This window comes from Erpetoichthys calabaricus, chromosome 13 (assembly GCF_900747795.2).
Source record: "Erpetoichthys calabaricus chromosome 13, fErpCal1.3, whole genome shotgun sequence".
Taxonomy (NCBI): Eukaryota; Metazoa; Chordata; class Cladistia; order Polypteriformes; family Polypteridae; genus Erpetoichthys; species Erpetoichthys calabaricus.
In genome coordinates, this window is record NC_041406.2 from 44,590,984 (window position 1) to 44,605,567 (window position 14,584).

General features: G+C 34.1%; 1 protein-coding gene across 1 annotated transcript in view; it reads right to left on the bottom strand.

The window, feature by feature from the left end:
* Positions 1-14,584, bottom strand: part of kcnh8 (potassium voltage-gated channel, subfamily H (eag-related), member 8) — a 278,164-nt gene that overhangs the window by 139,472 nt on the left and 124,108 nt on the right. Inside the window, exons 3-5 of the mRNA XM_051936034.1 lie at positions 14,145-14,276; positions 7,628-7,755; positions 642-876 (exon numbers count right to left, since the gene is read on the bottom strand). Of these exons, the coding sequence (XP_051791994.1) occupies positions 642-876; positions 7,628-7,755; positions 14,145-14,276 (495 nt within the window). The remainder of the gene's footprint in view (positions 1-641; positions 877-7,627; positions 7,756-14,144; positions 14,277-14,584) is intronic.

A 14,584-nucleotide genomic window follows, 5' to 3' on the forward strand; every position in this document is an offset into this window, starting at 1 on the left:
TTATCCATTCATTCATTCATTATTGAATGTACTTAAACCAGTTTAGAGTTGTGTGAAATGGGTATATGCTGGCATCAGTGACCACAAGGCAGGAACCAACCCTGGAGGGAAAGTAGACTGTCATGTGGTGCAATCATGCACACACTCAAAAGGAGCCAATTTAGAGTTAATTAATTAACCGAACATGCACATCTTTGGAATGTGTGAAGAAAAACAGGGGCTACCAAATGAAAAATACACACAGACATAGGGCAAATATGCAGACTACACAGGGAGTAGCATGGCCACATTTTGAACCCAGGACTCTGGAAGTGTGAGGCAGCAGCACTAACCGCTGCTCCACAGTGGCATTCTTTTCTTTAATAAATGAAAAAAAAATCCCTACATGCACTGCTTAACTGATTATCAATTTAACGTTTTCTTTGTTATAGCCGTAAATATATATTTGATAAGCATAGATTTTTTAAAAATATTATATTCATAGACTAGAATGAAAAAGCAAGAACAGGGATGTTAAAATATCTAACAGTACTAGATTTAACATAGCCGTAACTGCATTAAGTCAAGAACGTTACATAATTAACACAGATTTTCTTGACAGTTTTATTTAAATGGACTATAAAAGAAATAAAAGACCTTACCTATAATAAAAAGGATTTCTACTGCAATGTCACTTACAGTTGTACTTCGTGTTAAATCGTCATCTCCAATAAAGCAGACATTATATGGTACCGTCACAGCAACATAAAACGTTGCAAGTAAAATAAGCCAGTCCCAGCCAGCTTTAAAGGTGCTATAGTGTAATAAAATGAATTTAGACTTTTTTGCATCTGCAACTTTGTATTCTGGGAGGGCAGGTGGGTCTCCAAATACATTCTGTTCAAAAGAAAAGAATAAGAAAAAGTCAATAGTTAGAAAAGTTACTAGTTGTTAATGTTCACTAATACAAACATTACAGCTGCCAACATTTTTGTTGAAATCATGGAAATATGCTTGTTGTAATTTAAGTTTACATTCTGCAAGCAGGGTGGATGAAAAACATAGAACAATATATTAATAGAGAACCTACACTCACTGCACTTGGATCCCAATCTGGGTGGTTTGTCATGTGGTGGGTGTGTCAACGTACTATAATCAGCGCATGCTCCCAACGTCCTCCTACTGTAATATGGAGCGTGGCCATCCTTTGCCTTTCAAAACAGCTTCAATCACATTTTGGAACACTTCTGTGGTCCTTGAATAGGTATACTAGGATATTGGACGTTTCTTCAAGATGAAAAGGCTCTGGCACTTAAAGCTACTTTTCACTTTATGTATGCTTCAGGACTCCCTATAAAGGCCGAATGTTCTTTTTGTGTATAACTGGATCCCATAATTGCAGTAACTCCTTGCTGGGTTGGAAATTGTTGACTTCCATTTATGCAAAACAGCTTAACAGCTCCAAACTACTATGTTTTCCTGTGTGTTTAAACAAATCTGTGTCTTTATGTGTACTAATTCTGTATTTAGTAATCTGTAACATTTATACTTGCATTTACCTGTGGACTAAGTAAAGAGCACTATACAAAGATAAACTGAATTGATCTGAATATGTTACATTTACCCAACAGCAACATACATGTAAAACGTTGTGAAAATTGGTTCAGCCATTTTGACCTGATTAGCAAATAAACAACTAGCCAAATAAACAGTCAAGATGTGATCTGAGGGTTGAAATGAGGTCTGTAGTGTGCAAACCTGAAAAAGTATATCAAATAAAGTCAAAATATTTAAAATACAGACCTAGGGTACTACAATTTTACTCATATAGAATTAAAAAAATTAATCTCAGTCTCAATAGCATGACAACATCCTTCTTCCTCTTCATCTCTTTCTACTTCTATGTGGAGTCAATGTGCTTGATCAACCTTCTCCAAACAGCTTTGGTCCTGCACCTCCTTCCAAGTCAGACACTTTTCCTTCCCATGTTATTTTACCTTATCCTTCCACCTCTGATTTGGCCTCCCTCATTTCTCTTCCCCTGTGTCACCATTCCCAAATTTCTTTTGCCCGCATATTCATTGTCTCTCTTCATCCCGTGTCCATACCACTTTAGTCTACATACCTGTCCTATTTAGATACCTCTCCCACTTGTGTAATACCTCTGAGTCTCATTTCTTTTTCTGTCCTTTTTTCTAACTCCACATATCCATCTTAACGTTCTCATTTCTGCCACATCTAACGTCTTCTCCTGTGTTCCATTTATTGCCATGTCTCAGATCCATGTATCATTGCTGGTCTTATGACTGTCTTAAAAACCTTACCTTTAATCTTCACCTAAATTCTTTGATCACACAAAATTTCTGTTTTGTTTGGTGTGACTGGTCTGTTCTCATAAAAACTGTTCTAAAGTTCTAGTTTTGAACAGAGCAAACCTAATCCAGGTTTTCAAAATTCTCAGAAGCATCAGTTTAATAGTTAATCATGTGCATAAGAAAACCAGTGGAAATTATACAAATGTGCATTTAAGATTAAAAGAAAGACTTTCTTTTTCACACAGAGAATCTTGGAAGTCTGAAACAAAGTGCAGAGTCCAATAGTTGAAATGAATCATCCTAAGGGCTTTTAACAAATACTAGGATGATATAATGAGAACGGCTTGCCATTAATCTGCCAAACAAGCTTGATAAAGTGAATTATCCATCACTATTTGTATTGTTAATATAATCAATTAAAAAGGGTAATAAAATGCTAAGCTAATTGATAAAAAAGGACAAAATAAAATGATGCAACAAGTTAATGAGTCCACTTTTGAGTAGTGGTGCAGCATTGGACCCTATGGTGTAACAAAGTCATTAAAGCTCTAGTATAGGTGCAGAGAAAACAAGGTGTAAATATGGACTAAAAGGTTACATGTTATGGAAACTTAACCTTTTTAGTCTTTTAATGAGAGTTTTATATTTAGATCTAATTAATGTAAGCCCAATCCTCAAAAAAGTTTGAATTCAGTTAGATCAGCAGAACGTTAGATAGTAAATCATATATTCTAGGATACTGAAGGAAATTAGTAGGCATATTAGTAGGCATAACTTTTAAGATAGAAACCAGGAAGGATGTCTGAATACCAAAGGTTAGTAGAATCTTTCTTTTATTTACTTTTAATTAGTGAAGGAGGAAGCCAAGGGTGCTGCCTAATTGCTGACTTAGTGCCATCACATAGTAGCAGTAGATAGTGAGTAGTGAGCCATTAGTCCTCAGCCTTTTTTGATAAAGAAAATTACCTTTTTTAAGTGATCTGTCTTAATGTCCTTCGCTTATGGCTTTATCTGTAAAAAATTTGACTGAATCATTGCATGGAGTTAGTTGCTCCTGTGCCTTCTCAGAGCACCATACTGGTGAACTCCATAAAAAGTGACTAGGAAGAGGAGTAGCAATGTCACCTTAAGTACAGATACAATAAACATTCACAAGAGATCAACCTTTATACATTACCCACAAATTAAATTCTCTTTGCAAGCAAATAAAATCATGTAGTCAAAGTGAAATACTTCAACATCTGCTAAAATTGAAATTTGAATGCACCTGTTTAAGGTACTGTGGAGGAAACCTTCTGCATTAACTGAATTATAGTCTTGGAATTAATTGTTAAATATTTGTTAGGGTTACTTTGGTTTTGGGAAGGATTTAATTAACTACCATGAGAAGTAAGAGAGAGTCAAGGTTAAATGTTCTTGTTCAGCAGTTATTTTCAGTTTTCTTGTTACCTTCAGATATAAAAAGTGATTGCTGATAAGCTCTCTGCCCATTCCCACCTGCATCTTTCTGCTTGTCATTTGCCACAGTGAGATATTCAAATTCATTTTTCCTTTTGCAGCAAGGGGAGATTTCTCCTCTAGAACTTGTTAGACAGAGGAGTGCTGCTTCTCAAGATATGCCTTTCTTTCTTATTTGAATGGCAGTGCTTTATAAGAATATATGTGCAAGTTGCTCATTTCCATTACTAAAATTGAGCCCTTTGAGCAATGGCGCAGAGGATGGAAAGTACTAAAAACAGAATTTTTAAAATTGATAAGAGTAAAAAATTTTAACCATTTGAATGGTTAGTAAAAGATGGTTCTTAAAATGTAAAATACATAAAACATTCCTTTCGTTATTATTGGCTATTTGATCACACAGTGCCACAATCATACCACTCCTCACGTTAGATTGACCCAGACTGCCTCATTCTTTTCATTTATGCAGCCTTATTCACTTAAAAATTTGACTTGCACATAATAAATAATGGTGTCTTTGAAATACCCTATTAGCACCTATGCTGCACCATACAGACTATTTATAAATGATGCAGGATATGCTGTAACTGCAAATATACAAAATAGTGAAATTAAAGAGCAAAGTTAAAAAAACATCTCACAGATCAGTAAACTTTAGCAATATAGTTAACTAATTGCCTTATGGTAATTCATTTAAATGATTTGTCTATTAGGAAATCTTTCTAACAGTTGCCTTTAGAACTTCATATTCCTTTAATTACAAAAAAAAATATCCATGTAAATTTACAGTACTAGAATCAGGAAGTTTTACCATATGTGTTTAATTACAGCCACCTATTATATTAGTCCTAGATGACATTAAATTTAATTTTGAGTTTTATTCATAAATGAGCTGGAATTGCATTTTATTCAAGGTGAGCTCTTATTATTACTACTTTGTGTCCAGACTATAACTAACCCACAGACATTAAATTAAATAAAACCATATGATATAAATGACCGAATACTAGTATCCTGTGATTAATCGTGACCCTAATTAAATTAGCCCAAAATTGCATAACACTATTACTAAAACAAACCAATGTTATATTTTTTTAAACATCATATCTACACTTATACATTTTAAAATATTAACTACAATTTTATATAATGATGTAACTGACACAACTTAGATGCAAGAAAATATTTCACTGTATTTTATTTTATAACAATGAAGTGGTTAGCAAAAGAATCAAACTATAGTGCTTAAAATATATTTACTGTATTTCTAGCCATTTTAAAACAAACAATAGTTGAAAGTGAGATTTGCAGTCTTCTGTGATTTCTTACCTCACCTCAAATTCATCTATATATAAAAAAGAGAAAACCCATTGAGTGATTCATCACTAGATCTCCTAAACCCCAACTCCTAGAATTTTGAAATTTGGCATGGAAACTACCTATCCTATATGTGGCTGGAAATAAAAATACTGAGACTTAAAAAAAATATGAGAGTGCATTTGATGGGTGACTTCAAAGCACAAGAGTGTTCAGGTCTATTATTTTAATTAGGAGATGGTAGAATAGAGGAGAAAGAAGGAAAAATAAAGATCCTGGACAATTTATGTAATTTAATAGACAACGCAGACATACAGTATAAATGGAGATATATCCTGATATAGAAACCTTACCTTCTAAACCTGTATCTTGGCTAAGGGAACAAGCTATATTAATGCTTAAAAATGACAAAGCTACAGAAATCAATAACTGTCTTTGAGCAAAGCTAAATCCACACGAGATGACATATGATTCAGTTGACACAGTAGAAGAGGTTAAAGAGGCTGTACACTGTCCAATGGAGTTCTTGCATATGGTCAGTTCTCCAGGCATACTTCTACACAAACTTATTTTGAACAAAGGAGCATCACTTATGCTTTTGAGAAACTTAAATCCTCCAAAACTGTGCAAATAAAAGCTTTACACAAAAATGTAACTGAAGCATGTACTGTATCTTTATTGGCTCAGGTCAGGGAAAAACTGTCTTTATACTGCGTATTCCTCTTATATCATCTGGCTTTCCTTGTCAATTCAAACACCTGCAATTTCCAATTAAAGTGTGTTTTGCAACAACTATTAATAAAGCACAAGGTCAGTCTCTAAAAGAGGTGGTAGTAGATTTGAGGGATGATTGTTTTTCTCATGGCCAGCTTTATGTGGCGTGCTCCAGAGTGAGTTCGTCTTGCTGAAACCTGGGGGTGCTGCATCTAACATTGTATACAGACAAGTATTGTAATTTCTTGCTCAACATACTGTATTTGTTTCTTTTGTGTAATTTTCATGTACAGCACAGACTTGGTACATAATCAAAAACTGAAATAAAATTGTGTCCTTATTTTTATATCACTCAGTTCACTAAAAGAGATCTTTGCGAGCGAAGCCATGGGTATTAGCTAGTATTTTTTACATTTATCTCAAAGTATTTCAATGAAATTGGATCAGCAGATACATAGTGCATTAGTGGCCATATGCATGATAAATCTCCATAATTATTTCTTTCCTTTGAATTTGTCAGTCTGTGGTATGGTGGTTTCATTCTTGAACTGGTTAATGTTTGTATGAAGTTTGCATATTCACTTCATGTTCTTATTTTCTAGGTATTTCAATTTCCTTCTATATTCCAAATTTGTGTACTTCAAGATAATTAAAAACAATAATTATGCCATATTTATGTCGATTACAGATGTAATACTTTATCTTGACATTATGAGTTACATCATAGGAATACATTTTGGACAGAATGCAGGCACATTATGCATACACTAACCCTTTACTCACTCACAGGTTAAAACAGATCTCCCGTTGTCAAGACAAAATGACAACTTGACTTTGAAAGCGAATTAATAGGGAATTAATCACAGGTCCTTGAAGCTGTGTAGCTTTAACTGATAATATTATAATACATAGCTCTTCATAATAGTTAGCCTTAAATTGCTGCAGAGGTTAGCTCAATACAAAATAAAAAACTGGTTTGTTAACTTATTAAATTGAATAAACTGATATAAAGAAGTTGTTAGACTTTATCATTAGATGTTTCCGGCTCCAAAATCATTAATACATCTATATCTCTTTACATTATTAAAGAAACAAAATTTTTAATTTTTTTTACCTTTTTAGACTTTTAAGTTAAAAAAATAAAACAGAATCATTTCAGTTTCTCACATTCTAAGCTACAGTATATTTGTTATTTTTAACGTTTCCAAATAAACATAATAAAAATGGCATTTTCAGAAAAGCACATGATAAAGAAATCAATCCAATACTTTCTGTCACAGATAATTTATTTACTTAATATATTTTATACTTTAAAGTCGATGCCAGTTTTGAGCCTATTATAAAAAACTATTGAATGTAATTTTAATGTAGTGACATGAAGATGGGGTAGTGGCATGTGTGTATTTTTGGTAATTAATAATTAATTTCACTAAAGAATATTTCCTTCAACATAGAGGATTTTAAATGCAAATGATCAATTTCCTCAGTTGAGTTTCATCTATTTTGTTGTGTAAGCCACAATACAACTCAATCCTATTGTATAACTGGGATTATGCAGTGAGAGTGCCTACCATTAGATCACAAAATTACTGTATTTCTTCTCCAGAATTCAAACAGAGGCAAGCTATAAATAATAAATATTGCAATGGAACAGCATCATCTTGAGAGCCCTTTTCTGCTGTGCACCCTGAGCTGCTACGATAGGCAGCAGCTCCCGCTACCCTGAATTGAATGAAATGTTTTCAGTTGTCAATCACACACTCCTGTACAACCATTTTAAATAGGTTTGAAATGTATGAAAAAGTAACCACAGCTAAATTGTTATAAAAACAATAGATACCTACTTTGTTGATTTTAATGTTGTTCTTCTCCCTTCTTTGTAGATGACCAGAGATTTGATACAGGACAGTGCGGCTTCGTATTCTTGCAGAACTGAAATGTGATCCTGTTTTTACTCTCCCTTTATGTTTGTCTGTTCAGAAAATGACAACATGTAAAACAAGAAATGAAGTGTATCCTTTAAAAAGGACTTAAGTAATATTGACATGTATATGAACATTGAAACACTAAACTGAAAATATTACAATTAAAATGTATAACAAATATGCTATACATACAGTAAGTAAAAAAACTGTAGCAATCTTTGTGATTCTGATCATACCAATATACAGATATGTGTTATCAGGGCCACAATTAAAAACTATTTAATATATTAAATAATGCTGCCTGAGGCAAGGCAAATTGTTTGCCACTCGAGCACAGTTCCCCCCATATATACCCCTACATGAGCTGAAACATTTGATCCATATTCAGTAAGTATTGGGATGCCATGTTCATAATAAAATACCCCCACAAAGCAGTACATTCTTGAAACAACAGGCAAATAAATAAATTTTTTTGCCAAAAATATAAAAAAACTAAAAGGATTAGTTTCAAATTAGTAAAACACACAAAAATAGGCACTTAAACAATACAAAAGTATAATTGCTTTACCACTTCTGTTTGATTTAAATATATATTTTTTTATTGAGTTTTGGATGTTGAAATCGATGCGAAATTGAAACTTGGATGTTTGCTCATCCTGCACTCTTCTTTAAAGAACTTGTCAGTTCCAAGCTAAAAGGTGCTTACCCTTTCTAGCTAAATAAATTTAAGAAAAATATATCATAGTACCTGTTACGGACACCTTAATAACATCCCAGAAATTAACAAAATTTTACAAATTAACAATCAATATACAGTATATACAATACAATATGTGAAAAATCTGGGAAATGAACAGATATATCAGTTACTAACATATATGCTTCGAAATGTGCATGCATTGTTTAGATTTCTGTATGAAGAAAAAAATTCTGTCTGAATACCCTACAGTGCATCCGGAATGTATTCACAGCGCATCACTTTTTCCACATTTTGTTATGTTACAGCCTTATTCCAAAATGGATTAAATTCATTGTTTTCCTCAGAATTCTACACACAACACTCCATAATGACAACTTGAAAAAAGTTTACTTGAGATTTTTGCAAATTTATTAAAAATAAAAAAAACTGAGAAAGCACATGTACATAAGTATTCACAGCCTTTGCCATGAAGCTCAAAATTGAGCTCAGGTGCATCCTGTTTCCCCTGACCATCCTTGAGATGTTTCTGCTGCTTAATTGGAGTCCACCTGTGGTAAATTCAGTTGACTGGACATGATTTGGAAAGGCACACACCTGTCTATATAAGGTCCCACAGTTGACAGTTCATGTCAGAGCACAAACCAAGCATGAAGTCAAAGGCATTGTCTGTAGACCTCCGAGACAGGATTGTCTCGAGGCACAAATCTGGGGAAGGTTACAGAAAAATTTCTGCTGCTTTGAAGGTCCCAATGAGCACAGTGGCCTCTATCATCCGTAAGTGAAAGAAGTTCGAAACCACCAGGACTCTTCCTAGAGCTGGCAAGCCATCTAAACTGAGCGATCGGGGGAGAAGGGCCTTAGCCAGGGAGGTGACCAAGAACCCAATGGTCACTCTGTCAGAGCTCCAGAGGTCCTCTGTGGAGAGAGGAGAACCTTCCAGAAGGACAACCATCTCTGCAGCAATCCACCAATCAGGCCTGTATGGTAGAGTGGCCAGACGGAAGCCACTCCTTAGTAAAAGGCACATGGCAGCCTGCCTGGAGTTTGCCAAAAGGCACCTGAAGAACTCTCAGACCATGAGAAAGAAAATTCTCTGGTCTGATGAGACAAAGATTGAACTCTTGGGCGTGAATGCCAGGGTTCATGTTTGGAGGAAACCTGGCACCATCCCTACAGTGAAGCATGGTGGTGGCAGCATCATGCTGTGGGAATATTTTTCAGTGGCAGGAACTGGGAGACTAGTCAGGATAAAGGGAAAGATGACTGCAGCAATGTACAGAGACATCCTGGATGAAAACCTGCTACAGAGCATTTTTATTTTTAATAAATTTGCGAAAACCTCAAGTAAACTTTTTTAACGTTGTCATTATGGGGTGTTGTGTGTAGAATTCTGAGGAAAAAAATGAATTTAATCCATTTTGGACTAAGGCTGTAACATAACAAAATGTGGAAAAAGTGATGTGCTGTGAATACTTTCCGGATGCACTGTATATTTCCATAGTGAAGGATGACAGTCTATGTAAGTCCTTGATCTTTTGGCAAGCAGGTGCCCTTTAATTTGTTGCGTTCAGACTTTTCCTGGGACACAGCTCTCTGTGCCCAGGACACTCCCACATTTAGTATTTATAGAAATTAGTATTATTAGGTTATTTAATCTAATGTGGTTGGACAATCGTTCAATGCACTATGTCAAGTTGACATCAATGGTTCACAGTTCACACCCGCCTTTAACATTATGTAACTACAGATGAGTGAGCGCGACTTTAAGAAGATGGCAACTTCTAGTGGAACTTCGGAAATTGACGAAAAGTTTGGTTATTTCTTTAATGAAACATCATTTCATAAATCATTTACTTGAAGAAAAATAGAAGATAAAGGACCTTGGACTGGACTGACCTGACTTAAGAATTCAACAGAAGACAAGTGATTGAGAAAGAGCTTATGCATGGACTTTTTCCAGCTCATGTTATGACAAATAGTAAGCTGACTATGAATACAGAAGGGGCAGGTCTGTGTGTGTATATTATTAGGAAGAAGATCAGTTCCTGAGATTTTTTAATTCCTGAGTTTTTAATGCTGCTTTTACGGTTATTTTATGTAGGTGATCAATTCACCAAACTATGAATTAAAAGGGCTGAGAATGCTGTGATGCCTAAATCTGTAACACAACAAAAGTTGCCTTGATAACAAAGGGCCTTCTTTTACTAGGCATTCTATAGTTCCTGCAACTATAAGCATTCAAAACATCCAGAATGAGTAATCACAGAAGCAGTTCAATGCTGTGCTAAGTAATTTTATTTACTTCATAAAACAGAAATTAAATAAATAAAGGGATCTACTCTACTCTAAAAATGTTAACAAACTTGTGCGCCTTAGCAACTGGTTGAATGTTAAGAATGAAAAATAATGATGACAGTGGTCTTGAGCAATGTTACAAACATTTTCAAACTGTTGTGTTTTGTTTGTCATAATTTTGATAATAAATGGAATTTCTGAAATCCTCCGGGAATTATTTCCAGTATACCACAATCTGACATTGACTATACTACAGTATATTTATAGCTGACCGGATGATGTGGTTACTACACATGTTTACATTATTCATAGTGTACTGTAGTAATAAACACCATCCTGTATAATTATGAAATATGGAAAGACTCTATCTTTTTTTTTATGCATCACGTGTTTTATTAATATCGTGTGATTTAGTAATAGGCCTACTGTTTGTTAAGGTCAAGTAAGTTAAGAAGGTTGAACTGAGAGAGAGTTCGAGAGAGAGAAAAACATTCACTTGACAGTGTTGTTCACTGTAGGCTATTATTGGTGTCTATATTGTTTTTTCCATCATCGTCAAGCCATACTTTTAGTTTTCTTCTTAAAATATCAAAGAAGGATAGATTTTTATTTTTAACGGCCGGGTCTTTGAATTTGTGTTTGTGCATCCTCCAATGTTGTGTGCATTACTGGGAAGAGTTTTATTAGTGGATCCCCCTCGTTTGGCTGCTGATGGTCAAGTTCTATAAACCATCTTACCTGGGTGAAATTTTATTTGCCCACCTAGTTTCATATATGCCCAACCACCAACACATTTCTGGCTACGTTACTACTACTACTACTACTACTAACAATAATAATAATAATAATAATTCTCTACATTTATATTGCATTTTCTCACAATTAAATGTACTCTATGTGTAGGCCTCATTACATTGTGTGTATTTGTTTTTCCTTTTCTTTTCTCCTGAGCTTTGAAGTGCTTCTTAAGTATGTCCCCCAAAAACTGCTTCTCCACCCAATTTTTTTTCACTAGCTGCTACTGATGTGTGGGCATGTGTGTGTGTGCACATGTGTGTTACAGTGTGATTATAACCCCTTGTTTTGTGTTTTTAGCATAGTTTTATCTAGCACTTAGGTACATAAATGGTGTCATTTAGGAAAATAACAACAGCAATCCAGTAAGATTCAAAGAAAAAAATTGTTTTTGCTTCTTTTTATTTTCCTCAACTAGATTGTTACAATACTTTACAAAAGACTGATGGGTTATTAAAGAGCATTAGTGTGCAGAAAAGTGGCAGATGACTTAACATTGGTGCCCCACACCTGCTGGTGCCCAAATTCAATGACAATTGTCTGCCTCTTTGTAGAATTTGCACATTCTTCCTACATCTGCAGCATTTTCTTTGGAAAAACACGAACTCAATATAAGCTGGTTGGAGAGATTGTGGGTTTGTCCTGATATCCGGTACAGGGCTAATTCCAGCCTTGTGCTACATGAGAAGTTATCTATAATGTATTATTTGTAATTTACAAATTTTAGAGCAGGAAAGAAGAATTGATTTATCAAAATCACCAGTGATCAAAAATGCAATGACATTCCAAAAATGTTTAGTGTTACTTTATCTATATTATTATGCTTGGGACTATGAATTTATATTGCGTGTAATCTAAAATGTTCAAGAATTATGGTAGACGTTATTTACTATATTAGTTTTAAACATTATCTGTGAAACCAGTAAAAATGTGATTTTTTGTCAAGTATTTTTGATTTATTCATAACTACTAGTAAAACCGCTAATCAGCACATTAACAATCCAGTAAATAATACAAAGTATAAATAAAATAATATTTTGGCAAACACATTGAGTAAACTGTTTTCCAATTCAGAAAATGATGGAAATGACTGGCTGCACAACATGCTTGTACCCATTTGCAACAAGCACCTTCATTCTCTCATCAGTGCTAAGCTTCACATTCTTTGTAAGTAAACTATCTCAAGTTTTGGTTAAACTGCAGATACAAAACCAGTTTCTGCTTTGCTTTCTTCACCAGAAGGAATTTATGTTGCACTGTTCTTCTAAGGAAATCCACTGGCATATGCAATATTGTCTCTGAGAGTGTCATCATCACTATTGCTATGTTTGTCTGGTCCACATAATTTTTTTTTGAACAATTATTGACAGAAATGTGATCATAACATTATATATATAACAAACCGAAAACACCATATTACAGTACATAATATTATAGAATTAACTTATTTTAATGAATAAGGTCAATGCCATTTATAACCCAAATAATGTTGTGTAGTACACCATTTTGATGATTATGCATTAATGGATGCTTTAAAAATAAGATACTACAAATGGCAGGATGTTTGACTGTGAATTTACTCCTCCAGAAGGACAGCAAATTGTGTTTTCTTGTCAGTTTAAAACATCTGCTGCATCTGCAAGCTGCATCTATCTTTACCATTCTTAAGAGCTTTTCCAAATGTAACACGGCACATAACATGATGACAATACTAACACACACCTTGCCCTAAGGATATTCCTAATTTTTCATATCTATCTGGAACCCGCATGTTTGGTATTTTAAGTTTCACCTTTTATCCTTTTATCAATTAAATCAGAATTTTCTAATAAACCAGATATAACCAAGTATAAATAATTCCTCATTTAATATGCACTTACAATCCGAATATTTCCAATATTTAGCTGTAAGTGAAAACATTTAGAATTTCCTGTCCATATACTGTAAGCCTATGGATTCAATGTACTTTGCATATGATAACATTTAATGTGTATGTAGAGAGACTACTGTATGAAATTTTCTAAATTAATGAGATGTACAGTATAACTTGCAGTAAAAAAGATGATAAAGTTTTCACTTCAAAGTTGGTTGGTTTTTAATCATCTCCATATATTATGCCAGATGCAACCTTATGGCCACCATTCAGCACATTACCAACACATGGAATATGGGCCAAGAGACAGCTTCCCTGCAGAAATCATCTGTAATTCTCTGCTATGTCAGTGAAAGAAGAGAAGCATGCAGTTTATTTTTGGCATGTAATGAATTTCACTTCACTTTATATCCGGTGAGGTCAATCTTAAGAAACTGTGATTGGTTTCTTCTCTTCTTGGGAATTCCTCAGCTACACTTTATAATTATGTTACAATGGAAAGCTTGCTGAATGTAGCATATTTCAATAGTCAGGATATTACTAACTTTAGCAGAACTTACCATACCTGTCAAAATTTAATTGAAATATCTGGGTGTGTTGCTCATGCACTAAAAAATGAGCCAGATTGATAAACAAGTTAATCTTTTTATTTCTTAACATACAATATATCAAGCTTTAAACAGTACCAGTAAATATAAAATGCTTCCTGTGTTTGACCACATAATGCTGTGGCTTGGAACATAGACACATTATGTAACAAAGCTTATACCAACCTTCCTTCTTATCATCCAAGGCAATCTTCACTTTGGTGTCTGAAATGTCTTTAAAAGAAGCCAGAAAAAGGACCACATCCCCCTTTTCATTTTTAATTGGAACGATGTCCAATAGGCACCAGAATGAAGCACCTGTAGGGGATATGAAATGTTAATATTAGCTAAGATAAAGTGTAAATCATCATACTAAATAAAATAACTGTGTGTCGTTTAGGGACTAATACTTCTGTGTCATGTGTTAGGGATCAGTAAATCCCAGATGTTAAGCTCAAACAAATCCCCTTGCCTTAGCAGTTCAAGCTGCAAATGATGCTGTTTTTTTCCAGGAATCAAGGTTCAGATATGTTCTTATTACTAACACTCAATATTTCAAATGTCTTTATACTGCCTGCTTGAGTTACTCAGTTTATTTTTATAAATAAAGAATGTCTCTCAATTCA